The 14,317-nt window shown below is 33.8% G+C and overlaps 1 protein-coding gene across 1 annotated transcript; it reads right to left on the reverse strand.

The window, feature by feature from the left end:
* Positions 1–5,468: 5,468 nt before the first annotated feature.
* On the reverse strand, positions 5,469–13,000 carry tnni1c (troponin I, skeletal, slow c; the record flags this gene model as incomplete). Its single annotated transcript, XM_056478022.1, has 6 exons — positions 5,469–5,661; positions 7,930–8,112; positions 10,034–10,123; positions 10,428–10,559; positions 12,750–12,791; positions 12,920–13,000. Coding segments are annotated over 6 exons (630 nt in total), but the record flags the coding sequence as incomplete, so codon positions are not given.
* Positions 13,001–14,317: the final 1,317 nt, after the last annotated feature.

Below are 14,317 nucleotides of genomic sequence, written 5' to 3' on the forward strand. Positions count from 1 at the left end.
GTATGACTGCAGATTAACCAACACGTCTCAATAAAGGAATTCTGCTTGTTTCGAGTCTCCTGGACTGGATTCTCTTCTATATTCACTCATTTATTTTTTTTACAACACTAGGCAGGTTAGGGTAATTAGGCAAGTTATTGTATAATGATGGTTTGTTCTGTAGACTAAAGAAAAAAAATATAACTTAAAGGGGCTAATAATTTTGACCTTAAAATGGTTTTTAAAAAATTATATATTTGTATATATATACACACACACACAAATATTCAGTTTTAACATTCATCATCAGATTTGTTTTTTCTTGAAGGATCATGTGACACTGAAGACTGGAATAATGATGAATATTTGGATTTGTATGAAATGTAGAAAGAAAACTTTACTTTAAATGTTACCATTTTTAATAGCTGCTTTTACTGTATTATTATCAAATACATTTGGAGAGCATTAAGGAGACTTAAAGACATTTTGAAAATGATCTTGAAAAGATTTTTAAAAGAAATTTGTTCAAGAAACAACAAATTTATTGTGAAGTTGTAGTAGAAAAGTAGAAAAGCTAAAATGAAATGTTCCGGTGAAACCTAATCCAATAATCTGTTTTATTTACAGCGTGGTATCTTAAAAAAAATGAATGTTAAAATACACAAATATAGAACCAAAAATACACAAAGTGCTAATAAAATATCATTTTAAGCCTTTACATTTCGCTAGACTTGTCAACACAACATTTTTTACAATGTACAAATATGATAAATTAAGTATAATTGCTTATGTGTTTTTAAAGAATGGGTCAGAATATGTGTTGTTTAATTTTTACATAAACATGCACTCTTTAGAATGTTGGGTTGTTGTAACCCAACATTCTGTCAACTATGAACAAACCCAACAGTTGTCAATTAAATTTATTTGATAAAATTAATCCAATGTTGGCTTTTACCATGTGACCCATTGTTGTGTTACAACAACCCAGTATTTTTTTAAGAGTGTATCTGTTACACTGACTGACAGTGAAGCATTATTTGAATCATACTTTTATATTTAATTTTCACAAAAGTTAACTGAAACATTGAAGACTGTATGTGCATATAATGTGCTTTTATCTATATAAAATACACTTTTAAATATAAACATGATGAGTGTCTTTGACTCTTCAATAATCTACAGTGCTCAGCATATATAAGTACACCCCTCACAAATCTCTCTTTTAAATTCATATTTTTAATAGAAATTTATACAATATTATATTTGTGCATATACATTAGATTAATCAGTTCTGAAGCCAAATCTGGGGCTAATCTGACAAAATAACTTATGATAACGGTCTAAAAACTAGTGCAGCTAAATTTAAATGTTATAGAAAAATATTAAATACAAATTTAAAAAAAGAGGACAAATTTATTTGGAATTTTGTAGGTTGTAATTTTTTATTTTTTGCAATATTTTGCTTGAATTTAATTTGAATATCTTTTAATTTCTAAATATTTTTGGTGACTAAAATATTATTTTAATAAATATATCTGTTTAATAAATCTGTTTTGTTTAAATGCACAAAATACACACGTGCATTCACTGAGAAATGGATAAAAACATTCATTTTCAATATGGGGTGTACTCATCTATGCTGAGCACTGTATATTATATTTATAATAGTAATTCTAATAATAGTATTATTGATATTTTGTGTCACCGGACAGGTTTCCATCCTATTGTGAAGCGAAAAAATTTGCATGAATGCAAATTAGGTCCATTTTCATCAAGCTGTTAAAGTGGCTGAATCTAGTATTGGTAAGCTAACCAACAGTAAACAAGGCAAGCATAATGGCATCATGTGGGGGGCATTTTTGCATCTCCCTTTATTCACATTCAGAGGCGGACTTAACCAACAATAAGTGAGGTGAGCAGCCGCTTGGTGCTCCGGGGAATTAGGGGTCCCCGACCAATTCCAAGAAGACTTTTTTAATAATATAGCTTTTTTTGAAAATAAATTTTTTATCATATGTTTTAAAATCTGTCTATAACCATTAAGATTGTAACGTTATTACTTCTTTACTTCTGCACATGCTAATATTAAAATCTAATCACAAATATGGCTAATTAACTGTAACTGTACATATACAGTAGTAAGTTTGTGAACTTGTTTTTTTCATTTGTGAATTTATTTTATTTTATTAAATAATACGTTTATACACACACACAAAAAATGTACAGAGAACAAAATATCTAAGAGAAGAGAGTGTTTTGAGTGTTATTGTCAGAGCCCCATGCCTGGAATTGCTTAGCGCCCCCAAATCACCCTGTTCACATCAACCCTTTTTTGCTTTTTTTTGTAAACTAAAGGTCCTGTGAATTAAAATATGCATTTTTATATGAAAAATGAAGATCGAGTGGGACGTAGAGTAGCTCCTCCCCGCCAATAGCATTTTATTTTATCACCCGTCCGCCAGTGAAAGTGGTTGAGCTTAAGCGCATCAAATGAGAAGTGGTCTGAAGGGGGCGGGGCACGTCAGATACTGGAAAGCATTTGATTGGTCAGTATTTGATGAGAAACTAAAGTATGAGATGATGTGGAAAGAAACTTGTTGATTCATTTAGGCGGAAGTGACAAACTGGATGTTTATATCAGGTTTATATCCTCTAAATGTGAATTTTATCACTGTTTGGAGCACACTAGCTTATAGATATTCTTAAGACTAACATTCAATTCAATTTATCTTGTTTTCTATAACACTTTTGATTGTGTCAAAGCAGCATAACATAAAAGTTTAACTATTGCTTCTTACATATAAAGCTTTAAATAATCTAGCTCCTGTTTATCTAACCAATCTTCTGTCTCGCTACAATCCAACTCGCTCTCTAAGGTCTCAAAACTCAGGGCTTCTGGTAGTACCCAGAATAGCTAAGTCGAGTAAAGGAGGTCGAGCCTTCTCATTTATAGCTCCTAAACTCTGGAATAGCCTTCCTGATAACGTCCGAGGCTCAGACACACTCTCCCAATTCAAAACTAGATTAAAAACCTGTTCAGTAAAGCATACACTTAGTGCACCACTTAGCGGGTTCCGACACAGGTTCTGCATTTTGTTTATATACACTATGAACAGCAGCTACGCTAATTATTCTCTTTATTCTCCATTTCCACCTGGGGATACTCTTCCCGAGGCCCTCAGACTATGCAGAGTCACTGATTCGACCCAAGACCAACGACGAGATGATCCCAAGGTTTCCATATCCTGGACCAGGCCATATCCTGAGCAGCTACTGTGGTGGTCATGGAAGAGTGGAGAACATGAGACTGATTCCTGTGACGCTCCAGAGACAGACGAGTCTTCGCTGAGGCCAGCTTCCAGCCTCCGCCACTGAGACTGCAGCTCTGCACAAGACGTTTGGCCAGCGGAGAAATTAAAATGGTCGTGCCCAACTGAGTCTGGTTTCTCTCAAGGTTTTTTTCTTCACTTTCGCCATTTAGTGAAGTTTTTTTTCCCTCTCCGCTGTCGCCACTGGCTTGCATGGTTCAGGATCTGTAGAGCTGCGCATCGTTGAATTTGCTCTTCAGTGTTTGGACTCTCAGTAGTGATTATTAAACCACACTGAACTGAGCTCAACTGAACTGAACTTAAACACTACAAACTGAACTACACTGTTCCTATTTACTGTGACCTTTTATGTGAAGCTGCTTTGACACAATCTACATTGTATAAGCGCTATACAAATAAAGGTGAATTGAATTGAAAAAAATAGTTGTCACAATTATAATTCAGTACAAGTGTAATGTAATACTGAATCTAACATCCGAAAAAAAAAACTTATTTTAATTTCCTGGGACCTTTCAAGGATTTTTATTTCCAAATTTAGCTTGAGAATGCACATGACCACAGGCTGATGCAAACGCAGTAGCAGTCATGCTGTCTCGAGGTGATAAACTATTCTTTCCTCAATAGAGCACATCTACACCATTGCTCATACTGTGTGTCTGCCAAGCACACTCACATCAGTCATCCAGTGTGCATCTCTTTGTCACCCTCAGACAGCTGTTGACCAAATAAATCACTAACTTCTGCTGTCCTTGAGCACGAACACACCGGCGGTCACACAGTGTGAATATCTGAGCGCCTGTCATCTGTTCACTCGTACTGAAGAAGAGGACAAACTGTCAATCTCTGTCCTGTGTGTGTTAAAAATATGTGTGTGTTTAGAATAGACAGCAAGAAGGTTGCTGGTTTGAGACCCGGCTGGGTCAGTTGGCATTTTCTATGTGGAGTTTGCGTGTTCTCCCCGTGTCCCCATGGGTTTTCTCCTGGTGCTCTGGTTTCCCCCACAGTCCAAAGACAAGCGCTATAGGTGAATTGAATATGCTAAATTGACCATAGTGTATGAGTGTGTGTGAATGAGAGAGTGTGTGGGTGTTTCCCAGTACTGGGTTGCAGCTAGAAGGGCATCCACTGTGTAAAAAATATGCTAGAATAGTTGGCGGTTCATTCCGCTGTGGCGACCTCTGATAAATAAGGGACTAAGCCGAAGGAAAATAAATGAATGAATGTGTATAGTTGTTTCCCAGTACTGGGTTGCAGCTGGAGGGCATACGGTGCGTAAAACATATGCTGGAATAGTTGGCGGTTCATTCCGCTGTGGCGGCCTTTGACAAATAAGGGACTAAGCCGAAGGAAACTAAATGAATGAATGTGTATATTTGTTGTCCCAGTACTGGGTTGCAGCTTGAGGGCATCCGGTGCGTAAAGCATTTGCTAGAATAGTTGGCGGTTCATTCCGCTGTGGCGACCTCACACTAACTTATCCTTAAAACTAACATTCAATTCATCTTTCCCAGTACTAGGCTGCAGCCATGAAGGGCATCCGCTGTGTAAAACATATGCTGGAATAGTTGGCGGTTCATTCCGCTGTGGCGACCTCTGATAAATAAGGGACTAAGCCAAAGGACACTGAATGAATGAATGTGTATGGCTGTTTCCCAGTACTGGGTTGCAGCTGTAGGGCATCCGGTGTGTAAAACATATGCTGGAATAGTTGGCGGTTCATTCCGCAGTGGGAACCTTTGATAAATAAGGGATTAAGCTGAAGGAAACTGAATGAATGAATGTGTACATTTGTTGTCCCAGTACTGGGTTGCAGCTGGAGGGCATCCGGTGCGTAAAACATTTGCTGGAATAGTTGGCGGTTCATTCCGCTGTGGCGACCTCACACTAGCATATAGATATCCTTAAAACTAACATTTAATTTAATTAATCTTTCCCAGTACTGGGTTGCAGCCTGAGGGCATCCGCTGTGTAAAACATATGCTGGAATAGTTGGCGGTTCATTCCGCTGTGGCGACCTTTGATAAATAATGGACTGAGCCAAAAAAGAATGAATGAATGATGCCTCTCGTACTTCATCTTATTATATTTTAGGAGAAGCCTGGGTCATTTCTTGTCAAAGAAAAACTTGCTGGGTAAATAAAAGTAACTTTAAGTCAGATCTTCAATTACATGTGATTTTATTTTGACAAACACACACAAACATTTACACAATTATACACACTGCTATATATATATATGTACACTCGTGTCTCTACTGTCCTCCACCAGCAGCATCGAACATCTTCTTTCTGCCCTCCATTCCAGACATGGCCTCCACGTTCTTTCTCCAGTCGCCCACCTCTGTGGACATAACCTGACCAACACACACACACACACACACACACACACACACACACACACACACACACACACACACACACCCCGTCATGGACAGACACTGAAAACAGCTCGCTATCATTCAGAACAGTGTGAAAGACCTGTCTTAGGACTATTATAAAAACAATCTCACACTATTTGATCCAAATGTTTTATTATGTTCGATCGCTTCACAGAAGGTCGGCTGGGTCAGTTGGCATTTCTGTGTGGAGTTTGCTTGTTCTCCCAGTGTTGGTGTGGGTTTCCCCCGGGTGCTCCGGTTTCCCCCACAGATCCAAAGACATGCGCCATAGGTGAATTGAATAAACTAAATTGGCCGTAGTGTATGCGTGTGCATGCAAGAATGTATGGGTGTTTTCCAGTGTTGGGTTGTGGCTGGAAGCGCATCCACTATGTCAAACATATGCTGGATGAGTTGGCGGTTCATTCTGCTGTGGCGATCCCTGCTTAATAATGGGACTAAGTCGAAAAGAAAATGAATGAATAATATAATATAATGCAGATTTATTATCATTTATGCTGCGGTTTGGCATATTTGCCCCAATTCTCATCAATAAAATGCAAAAGAAAATATTTATTTATAATTTTCTATTTCATATTTGATATTACATTAAATCATATAATTTATTTGATTGTATTTTAATATATAACAATACTTTACAATGTGGGAATACTGTAAATGGCAAAAATCTGTAAATCTGTAAATGGCAGAGCATCAGAATGAGGAAGAAAGATGATTTAAGTGAATTTGAATGTGGTATGGTTGTTGGTGCCTGACGGGCTGGTCTGAGTATTTCAGAAACTGCTGATCTACTGGGATTTTCACGCACAACCATCTCTAGGGTTTACAGAGAATGGTCTGAAAAAGAGAAAATATCCAGTGAGCGGCAGTTCTGTGGGCGCAAATGCCTTGTTGATGCCAAAGAAGAATTTCCAGACTGGTTCCAGCTGATAGAAAGGCAACAGTAACTCAAATAACCACTCGTTACAACCGAGGTCTGCAGAAGAGCATCTCTGAACGCACAACACGTCCAACCTTGAGGCGAATGGGCTACAGCAGCAGAACCGAGTGCCACTCCTGTCAGCTACAATTAGCACAGGCTCACCAAAATTGGGCAGTAGAAGATTGGAAAAATGTTGCTTGGTCTGATGTGCCTCAATCTCAGACTGGTTTGTTGAACATGACAATGAGTTCACCGTACTCAAATGGCCTTCACAGTCACCAGAACTCAATCCAAAATCACCTGCATTTCGTTGCCTTGTACTTGTACATGTGTGATGACAATAAATTGAATCTAATCTAATCTAATCAATAGAGCACCTTTGGGATGTTCTGGAACGGGAGATTCACTTCATGGATGTGCAGCTGACAAATCTGCAGTAACTGCGTGATGCTATCATGTCAATATGGACCAAAATCTGTGAGGAATATTTCCAGTACCTTGTTGAATCTATGCCATTAAGGATTATCACTGTTCTGAAGGCAAAAGGGAGTCCAACCCGGTACTAGTAAAATGTACCTAATAAAGTGGTTGGTGAGTGTAATATACATTATATTATGTTATATTTTAAAATAGTACTACAGTAAATCATAAAAATTCTACTTGTATTAACGTTCAAAAATATATTACGTATAATATATATTTTATAAATTTTTTTATTTTATTTTATTTTATTTTATTATATTTTATATTTTATTATATAAAATTTTATTATATAAAATTTTATTATATTATATTATATTTTATATTATATTTTATTATATTAAATTTTATTATATTTTATTATATTTTATTTTATTTTATTTTATTTTATTTTATTTTATTTTATTTTATTACATTACATTACATTACATATTTTTTATATTAAATTATATTAAAATATAATATAATTTAATATAATAAAATATGTAATGTAATGTAATAAAATATAATACATTACATTACATTTTATTTTATTTTATTTTATATTATATTATATTATATTTAATTTATTATATTAAATTATATTACTAACGTTATCAAATATGTAATTGTTACTAAATATCAGTACATTTTAGTTTTTTTCATGTTGACAAATAATAATAATAAAACCTGATCAATGATGATCTTTCAGAAAAACTACACTAACTACACTAACACCACAATAATGAGAATAGTGAAAATGTCAATTATCGTGCACAAAATATGCTTAATATAGTGCTTTAACTGTTCAGTTTGCTGTTGATGTAGAGGTGTAACACTACCTTCTCTTGTTTGATGTCCTCTTTCTTGACAGATTTGAGGTTTGCTCGGAGGTCCATGGAGCCCTTGTGTTTGGAGCCCAGCAGTGCTCTCATCATCTCGTCTGCAGACACGCGCACCTTCCTGAGCGCCGGTTTCTTAAACTTCCCTCCCAGATCCTGCACCTTCAGCTTCAGCTCATGGATCTGCTCAGACACACATATACAGTTGAAGTCAGAATTATTAACCCCCCTGTTTGTTTGTTCCCCCCAATTTCTGTTTAACGGAGAATTTTTGTCAACACATTTCTAAACATAATAGTTTTAATAATCATTTCTAATCACTGATTTATTTTATCTTTGCCATGATGACAGTACATAATATTTGACTAGATATTTTTTAAGACACTTCTATACAGCTTAAAGTGACATTTTAAAGGCTTAACTAGGTTAATTAGGTTAATTAGGCAGGTTAGGGTAATTAGGCAAGTTATTGTATAATGATGGTTTGTTCTGCAGACTATCAAAATAAAAATAGCTTAAAGGGGCTAATAATATTGACCTTAAAATGGTTTTTAAAAATTAAAAACTGCTTTTATTCTAGCCGAAATAAATCAATTAAAGAGCCCATATTATGGGTTTTTGAAAATGCTCTTCCATGTAGTGTGTAACATAGCTCTAAGTGAGGTGAAATGTCCAGCTAAGGCTTAAATCTGTAAGTGTACAGTGTTTAAAACTGTTGATTCATCTATAAAAGAGTCGACTCATAGTGCTTCAAACGAGTCGTCTTGATAACGAGTCATTAGGTGTTTCGTGATGACGCGGCTACGAAACACAAGAGATTTGAAACCTGCGGCCCCGCCCACTAACAGAAAAAAAGCAACACACACACACACCGGTTGAATGAAGTCACGCTGTGCAGATGGATATTATTGACAGTCTAATCAAAGATGAAACCTCAGCAATATAGCCCAGCCTTGAGCAGTTCTGAGTGCTTCTGGAAACTACATGCTTACAAAGAAGACTTCATCAGTTTGTTAAAGGAAGGATCAGTGAAGACTGTCAGAACATGGATCAGTGCATCATGGATCAGGGGTTATTATTCGCGGATATAACTGAGGACGCGGGTGGTGAGGGAGGTGGCGCCGACGCCGCTATGGACGCACCGGCCCTGTGTGTGCGTGTATGTGTGTGTGCGTGTGTGTGTGTGTGTGTGTGCGTGTGAAAAGAGCAGGTAGACTGCGACGGGCTAGGAGATCTCCTCGCCAGTTCTTGGACTTTTTTCTCAATAAAATAGTTAGTCGTCAGTATTTTCTAGTCCATCGTCTGTATTTACATTCACCCACTGGCAGCCAAAATCCACTATGAAGCGTGTATGCACTGTGACTACTTTTATATTGTTGATTAGCAGCTGGGCATTTCACTCTGTCTCGCGCTGAAGGCTGTCAGTGTCATCGACCAATCGCAGCAGGCTGTCATCGGTCCAATCAGCGCAGATTAGCTTCGCACTGAGGAGGGGTTTGGGAACAAATGAATCGCTGAACGATTCATATGGGAGTCGCTGGGATAATTAGGTAAAAATAAATGCAGATTATAAGACCATCAAAGTGTTTTTTGACCTTGCATGCATATTAGACTGTTGTTGGAGACCCTTACAACCTAAATATGACCCTATTTCATGTATAATATGGGCTCTTTAAGACTTTCTCCAGAAGAAAAAATATTATCAGAAATACGGTGAAAATTTCCTTCCTCTGTTATACATCATTTGGGAAATATTTGAAAAGGAAAATTCAAAGGGGGGCTAATAATTCTGACTTCAACTGTATGTTGTTATGAGGACTCTCCACTGGTGAAATGTACAGTAATTAGTAAAAATTGCTTATTATATGGCCTTATACCACAGGCCTACGCCTAAACCCAACTCTTTAAACATCGAATGTCTAAACACCCCTTTAAGTATGCTTTCTAAGGGTTATGAATTACAAGGACACGAGCCATGTCCTCATAAACCAGCTTACTACAGCACAACTAGGACATATCAGTGTCGTTATACAGTTTTGTCTCATAAACCACATACACAAGTACACACACACTGAGTTTACATTACATGTGACTTCATACTCACATCTTTGTTGTTTTTAACCACTTTGGCCTCAAAGTCGTATCTCTCCTCGTCCACACTGTCGATTTTGGCATGGAGCTGCCGACACAGTTTCTGGATGTGACACAGGAAAAAAAAGGTTTTCAGCTTCCCTTTTGTGGTTTCGTCTTCATAAGAATTAAGCAGATATACAGTTGAAAGCAATTTGATTAGCCCTCCTGTAGTCAAATATTATTTAGTGTCTTCATGGCAAAGATAAAAGAAATCAGTGATTAGAAATGATTATTAAAACTATTATGTTTAGAAATGTGTTGGGGAAAAATCTTCTCTACGTTAAACTGAAATTGGGGAAAACCTATTCAGAAGGGCTAATAATTCTGACTTCAACTGTACATGAATGAGTGGATCTGTCTCTAACCTGCAGCTCCTCCAGCTGAAGGCCTGTTATTTGAAGAGGTGGAAGTTTCTCGCTCAGATATTTCACCTTTTCTTCATCCCGGCTGACCTTCTCCTGCTCCAGCTCCTCCATGGCCCTCTGGAGCAGCAGGATCTGAAGCACACATCACACATGTAAGTCTAATAGCATTATTTGACACACACACCTTTACTTTTGGGCTTCTCATGGAGTGTTTCTTAGGCCTAATTGAAATAAAGCATCCAAAATGTTCTTTAAGGGTTGCTTTTCAGTATTCAGGGTTGTATTTCAGTTATAACACATACCTTTAAAGGCTGCTTCCTTCAAATTATTACTTTTTCTCCGGCACTGAGAGATAACTTTACAGTATCGTTTATTTGAATATTCATATAAAGGTTTTTACAGAGGCAAATCAGCATTTTATTCTACAATAACATGGTTATTTTTATATTATTATTTTATTATAATAAGATGCATATTTTTTTAATTATTATTAATAATTATTATAATATAAAATGTAATCATTTTGTTTCACAATGACATGGTTATTTTTATTATAAATTTTATTATAATAAAATATAGTTTTTAAATTATTATTATTATTATTATTATTATTATTATTATTATTATTATTATTATTATTACTAAATATTATAACTTTTAATAATTTTATTCTATATGACATGGTTTTTTACTTTTTATTTTTATTATAATGAAATATGTATTTTTCAAATTATTATTATTATTATTATTATTATTATTAATAATATGAATAATTGTTCTATAATGTTTATATTATTTTATTCTACATGACATGGTTAATTCTTTATATTTGTTCATTTATTTATATATTTATTTATTAATAATTATTATGCTATAAACATTATCATTTTATTCCACAGTGACATGGCTAGTTTTTGTCATTTTTATTATAATAAAATGTATATTTTCAATTATTATTATCAATAATTATTGTTATATAAAATGTTGTCATTTCATTGTACATGACATGGCAAAATTATTATTTTTATTATAATAAAATATATATATATATTTTTAAATCTTTATTAGTAATTATTATTCTAAATAATGTATAATTTTATTCTACAATAACAAGGTAGTTTTTTATTATCTTTATTATAATAAAATGTATATATTTTAAATTATTATTATTAATAATTATTATCATATATATAATTTAATCATTTGGTTCCACAATGACATGGTTATTATTATTATTATTAATTTAACTTATTATTTATTTATTTTATTATTTATTATTATAACATTTTCTATATTTTTATCATTTTATTCTTCATGACATGGCTAATTTCTAATTTTATTGTAATAAAATATAGCTTTTTAAAATTATTATTACTATTAACAATTATTATTATTATATAAAATGTTATCATTAATTTATATATATATATATATATATATATATATATATATATATATATATATATATATATATACACATATATTTATATTCTTTATTTATATATATATATATATATATATATATATATATATATATATATATATATATATATATATATATATATATATATTATATTAATATAATATATTAATATATAAATATATATTAATATATATAAATATATATCTTATTTACTATATATATATATATATATATATATATATATATATATATATATATATATATATATATATATATATATATATATATATATATATTTGGTTTTTTTTTTTTAATAATTATTTTTTTAATTATTAATAATTATTATTCTATAAATTTTTAGCATTTTATTCTATAATGACATGGTTAATTTCTTATTGTAATTTTTATTTTATATATATGTATAAATGTATAAATTTATGTTATTAACAATTATTATATAAAATGTTATTGTTTTATTCTACAATGAGATTTTTACATTTATTTTTGTCTGTTTGCTGTATTTTATGAATTATGCAGTAAAAAAAATTCCCCAAAACTTTCATACAATATTAAATTTGTTTGTGCTAGACATGCATGCAGATTAGTGCAATAAATAATGCGCATATTTAAAAATGTATTTATGTAATATATGTGATGTTTATTGCACTAATTTGCATACATCTAGCACAAAATATTGCATATATTACATAATTATTCAATTATAGCTATATTACATAATAATGGCTATATCACATTAAATAATGACATATTTAAACATGGCGGTTCATTGCGCCGTGGCGACCCCTGATAAATAAGAGCTCATTCTCAGTTTTTACTGTATTTAACTGCAATTAAAGTAAAACACACACAAACGCACATACACACACAGACTGCTCTACCTTTAAGGAGAGTTTTCGAGATGCAGAGATCTTCGATTTTGGCTAAATGAAAAAAATAAGAGGTAAATGTAATGTAAAATGTAAATAAAATGTACTTCTGCATTATTTTCTGCCATTCGACACAATATAAAAACCACAATACTAATATATCACAATATCCTAATAAATACCTTGGCTTGTACCCGCGGGCCCAATGGCTGAGGTGTCTGTTGAACATACAAAATAAAGTCTATTAAAAAATGGCTCAAATAAACACAGTATAAATCATATTATTTGCATCATCACAGTTTTCATCCTTTAATTGAAGTCAAATCCGTTTTAAAAGTCGCATAAGACAGAAAAGTCACTTACATCGCTGCATATTTCATTTGTTCAAGGTTTCAAAGAGAAAAATAGAGGGAAAAAATGGCGTCAAATACATAAAAATACTAATAATTGTCCACAAAGTGATGAAACATGACTTACTCGTCTGCCATTGTGAAAACCTGCTAAATCAAATATGAGAAATTAATACATATAGAGTCGATACAATCACAAAACCAGACTAAATAAATGTCCTGTGTTGTGCTGTATTGTTTGAGAGGTGTATAAGAAAGAGCAGTGTTACCTGAGGAAGTTGCTGGAGGGGTCAGAAAGCTTCTGGAAGCACAAAGGACAGACACAATTGTTTTTATGTGTGAGCGGCAGCAGCTTTGTAAATATAGCTCACAGAGAGAGAGGAATGAGGATGAATGGGCAGCTGTCCTCAACATTTCTGAGACGCGTGTGTGTGTGTGTGTGTGTGTGTGTGTGTCCTATGCCACAAGGACAAAGCAATGCAAAGCCCACTCAGAATACTTTTTATATGCAATAGGGCAGACAAAAATGGCACGTGTGTTAAAAAGGGGAAATCAAACATGAGCATGAAGAGAAGGATTTTAACTGAAAAGGATTGTAAATTACTGGAAGTGGCAGGTTGTTAAAGGGATAGTTCACCTATAAATGAATTCTGCCACTATTTATTCTGCTTCAAGTGGTCCCAAACCACTGGTTCTGTTGAAGACAAATGTAGATATTTTGAAGAATGTTGGAAATGCTGGTAGCCATTATTGTTTTCTAGCGTTTTCAACTCTCTTCAAATTATTGTATTTTGTGATGACAAATTACTGTTGAAGACGAACAAAGATATTTTGAAGAATGTTGGAAATGCTGGTAGCCATTGACTTAAATGTTATTATTTTCTGCCGTTTTCAACGTTTTTCAAATGATTATATTTTGTGTTTAACAAATTACTGTTGGACACATAAGATGTATTGAAAAATGTTGGAAACTGGTAGCCATTGACTTCAGTGGTATTACTTTTTTCCATTTTCAGCATTCTTTAACTCAGGGGTCACCAAACTTGTTCCTGGAGGGCCGGTGTCCTGCAGATTTTAGCTCCAACCCTAATTAAACACACCTGAACAAGCTAATCGAGGTCTTACTAGGTATTCTTGAAACAATTAAGCAGGTGTGTTGAGGCAAGTTGGAGCTAAACCCTGCAAGGACTCCGGCCCTCCAGGACCGTGATTGGTGACCCCTGCTTTAAC

This window comes from Danio aesculapii, chromosome 18 (genome assembly GCF_903798145.1).
Source record: "Danio aesculapii chromosome 18, fDanAes4.1, whole genome shotgun sequence".
NCBI lineage: Eukaryota > Metazoa > Chordata > Actinopteri > Cypriniformes > Danionidae > Danio > Danio aesculapii.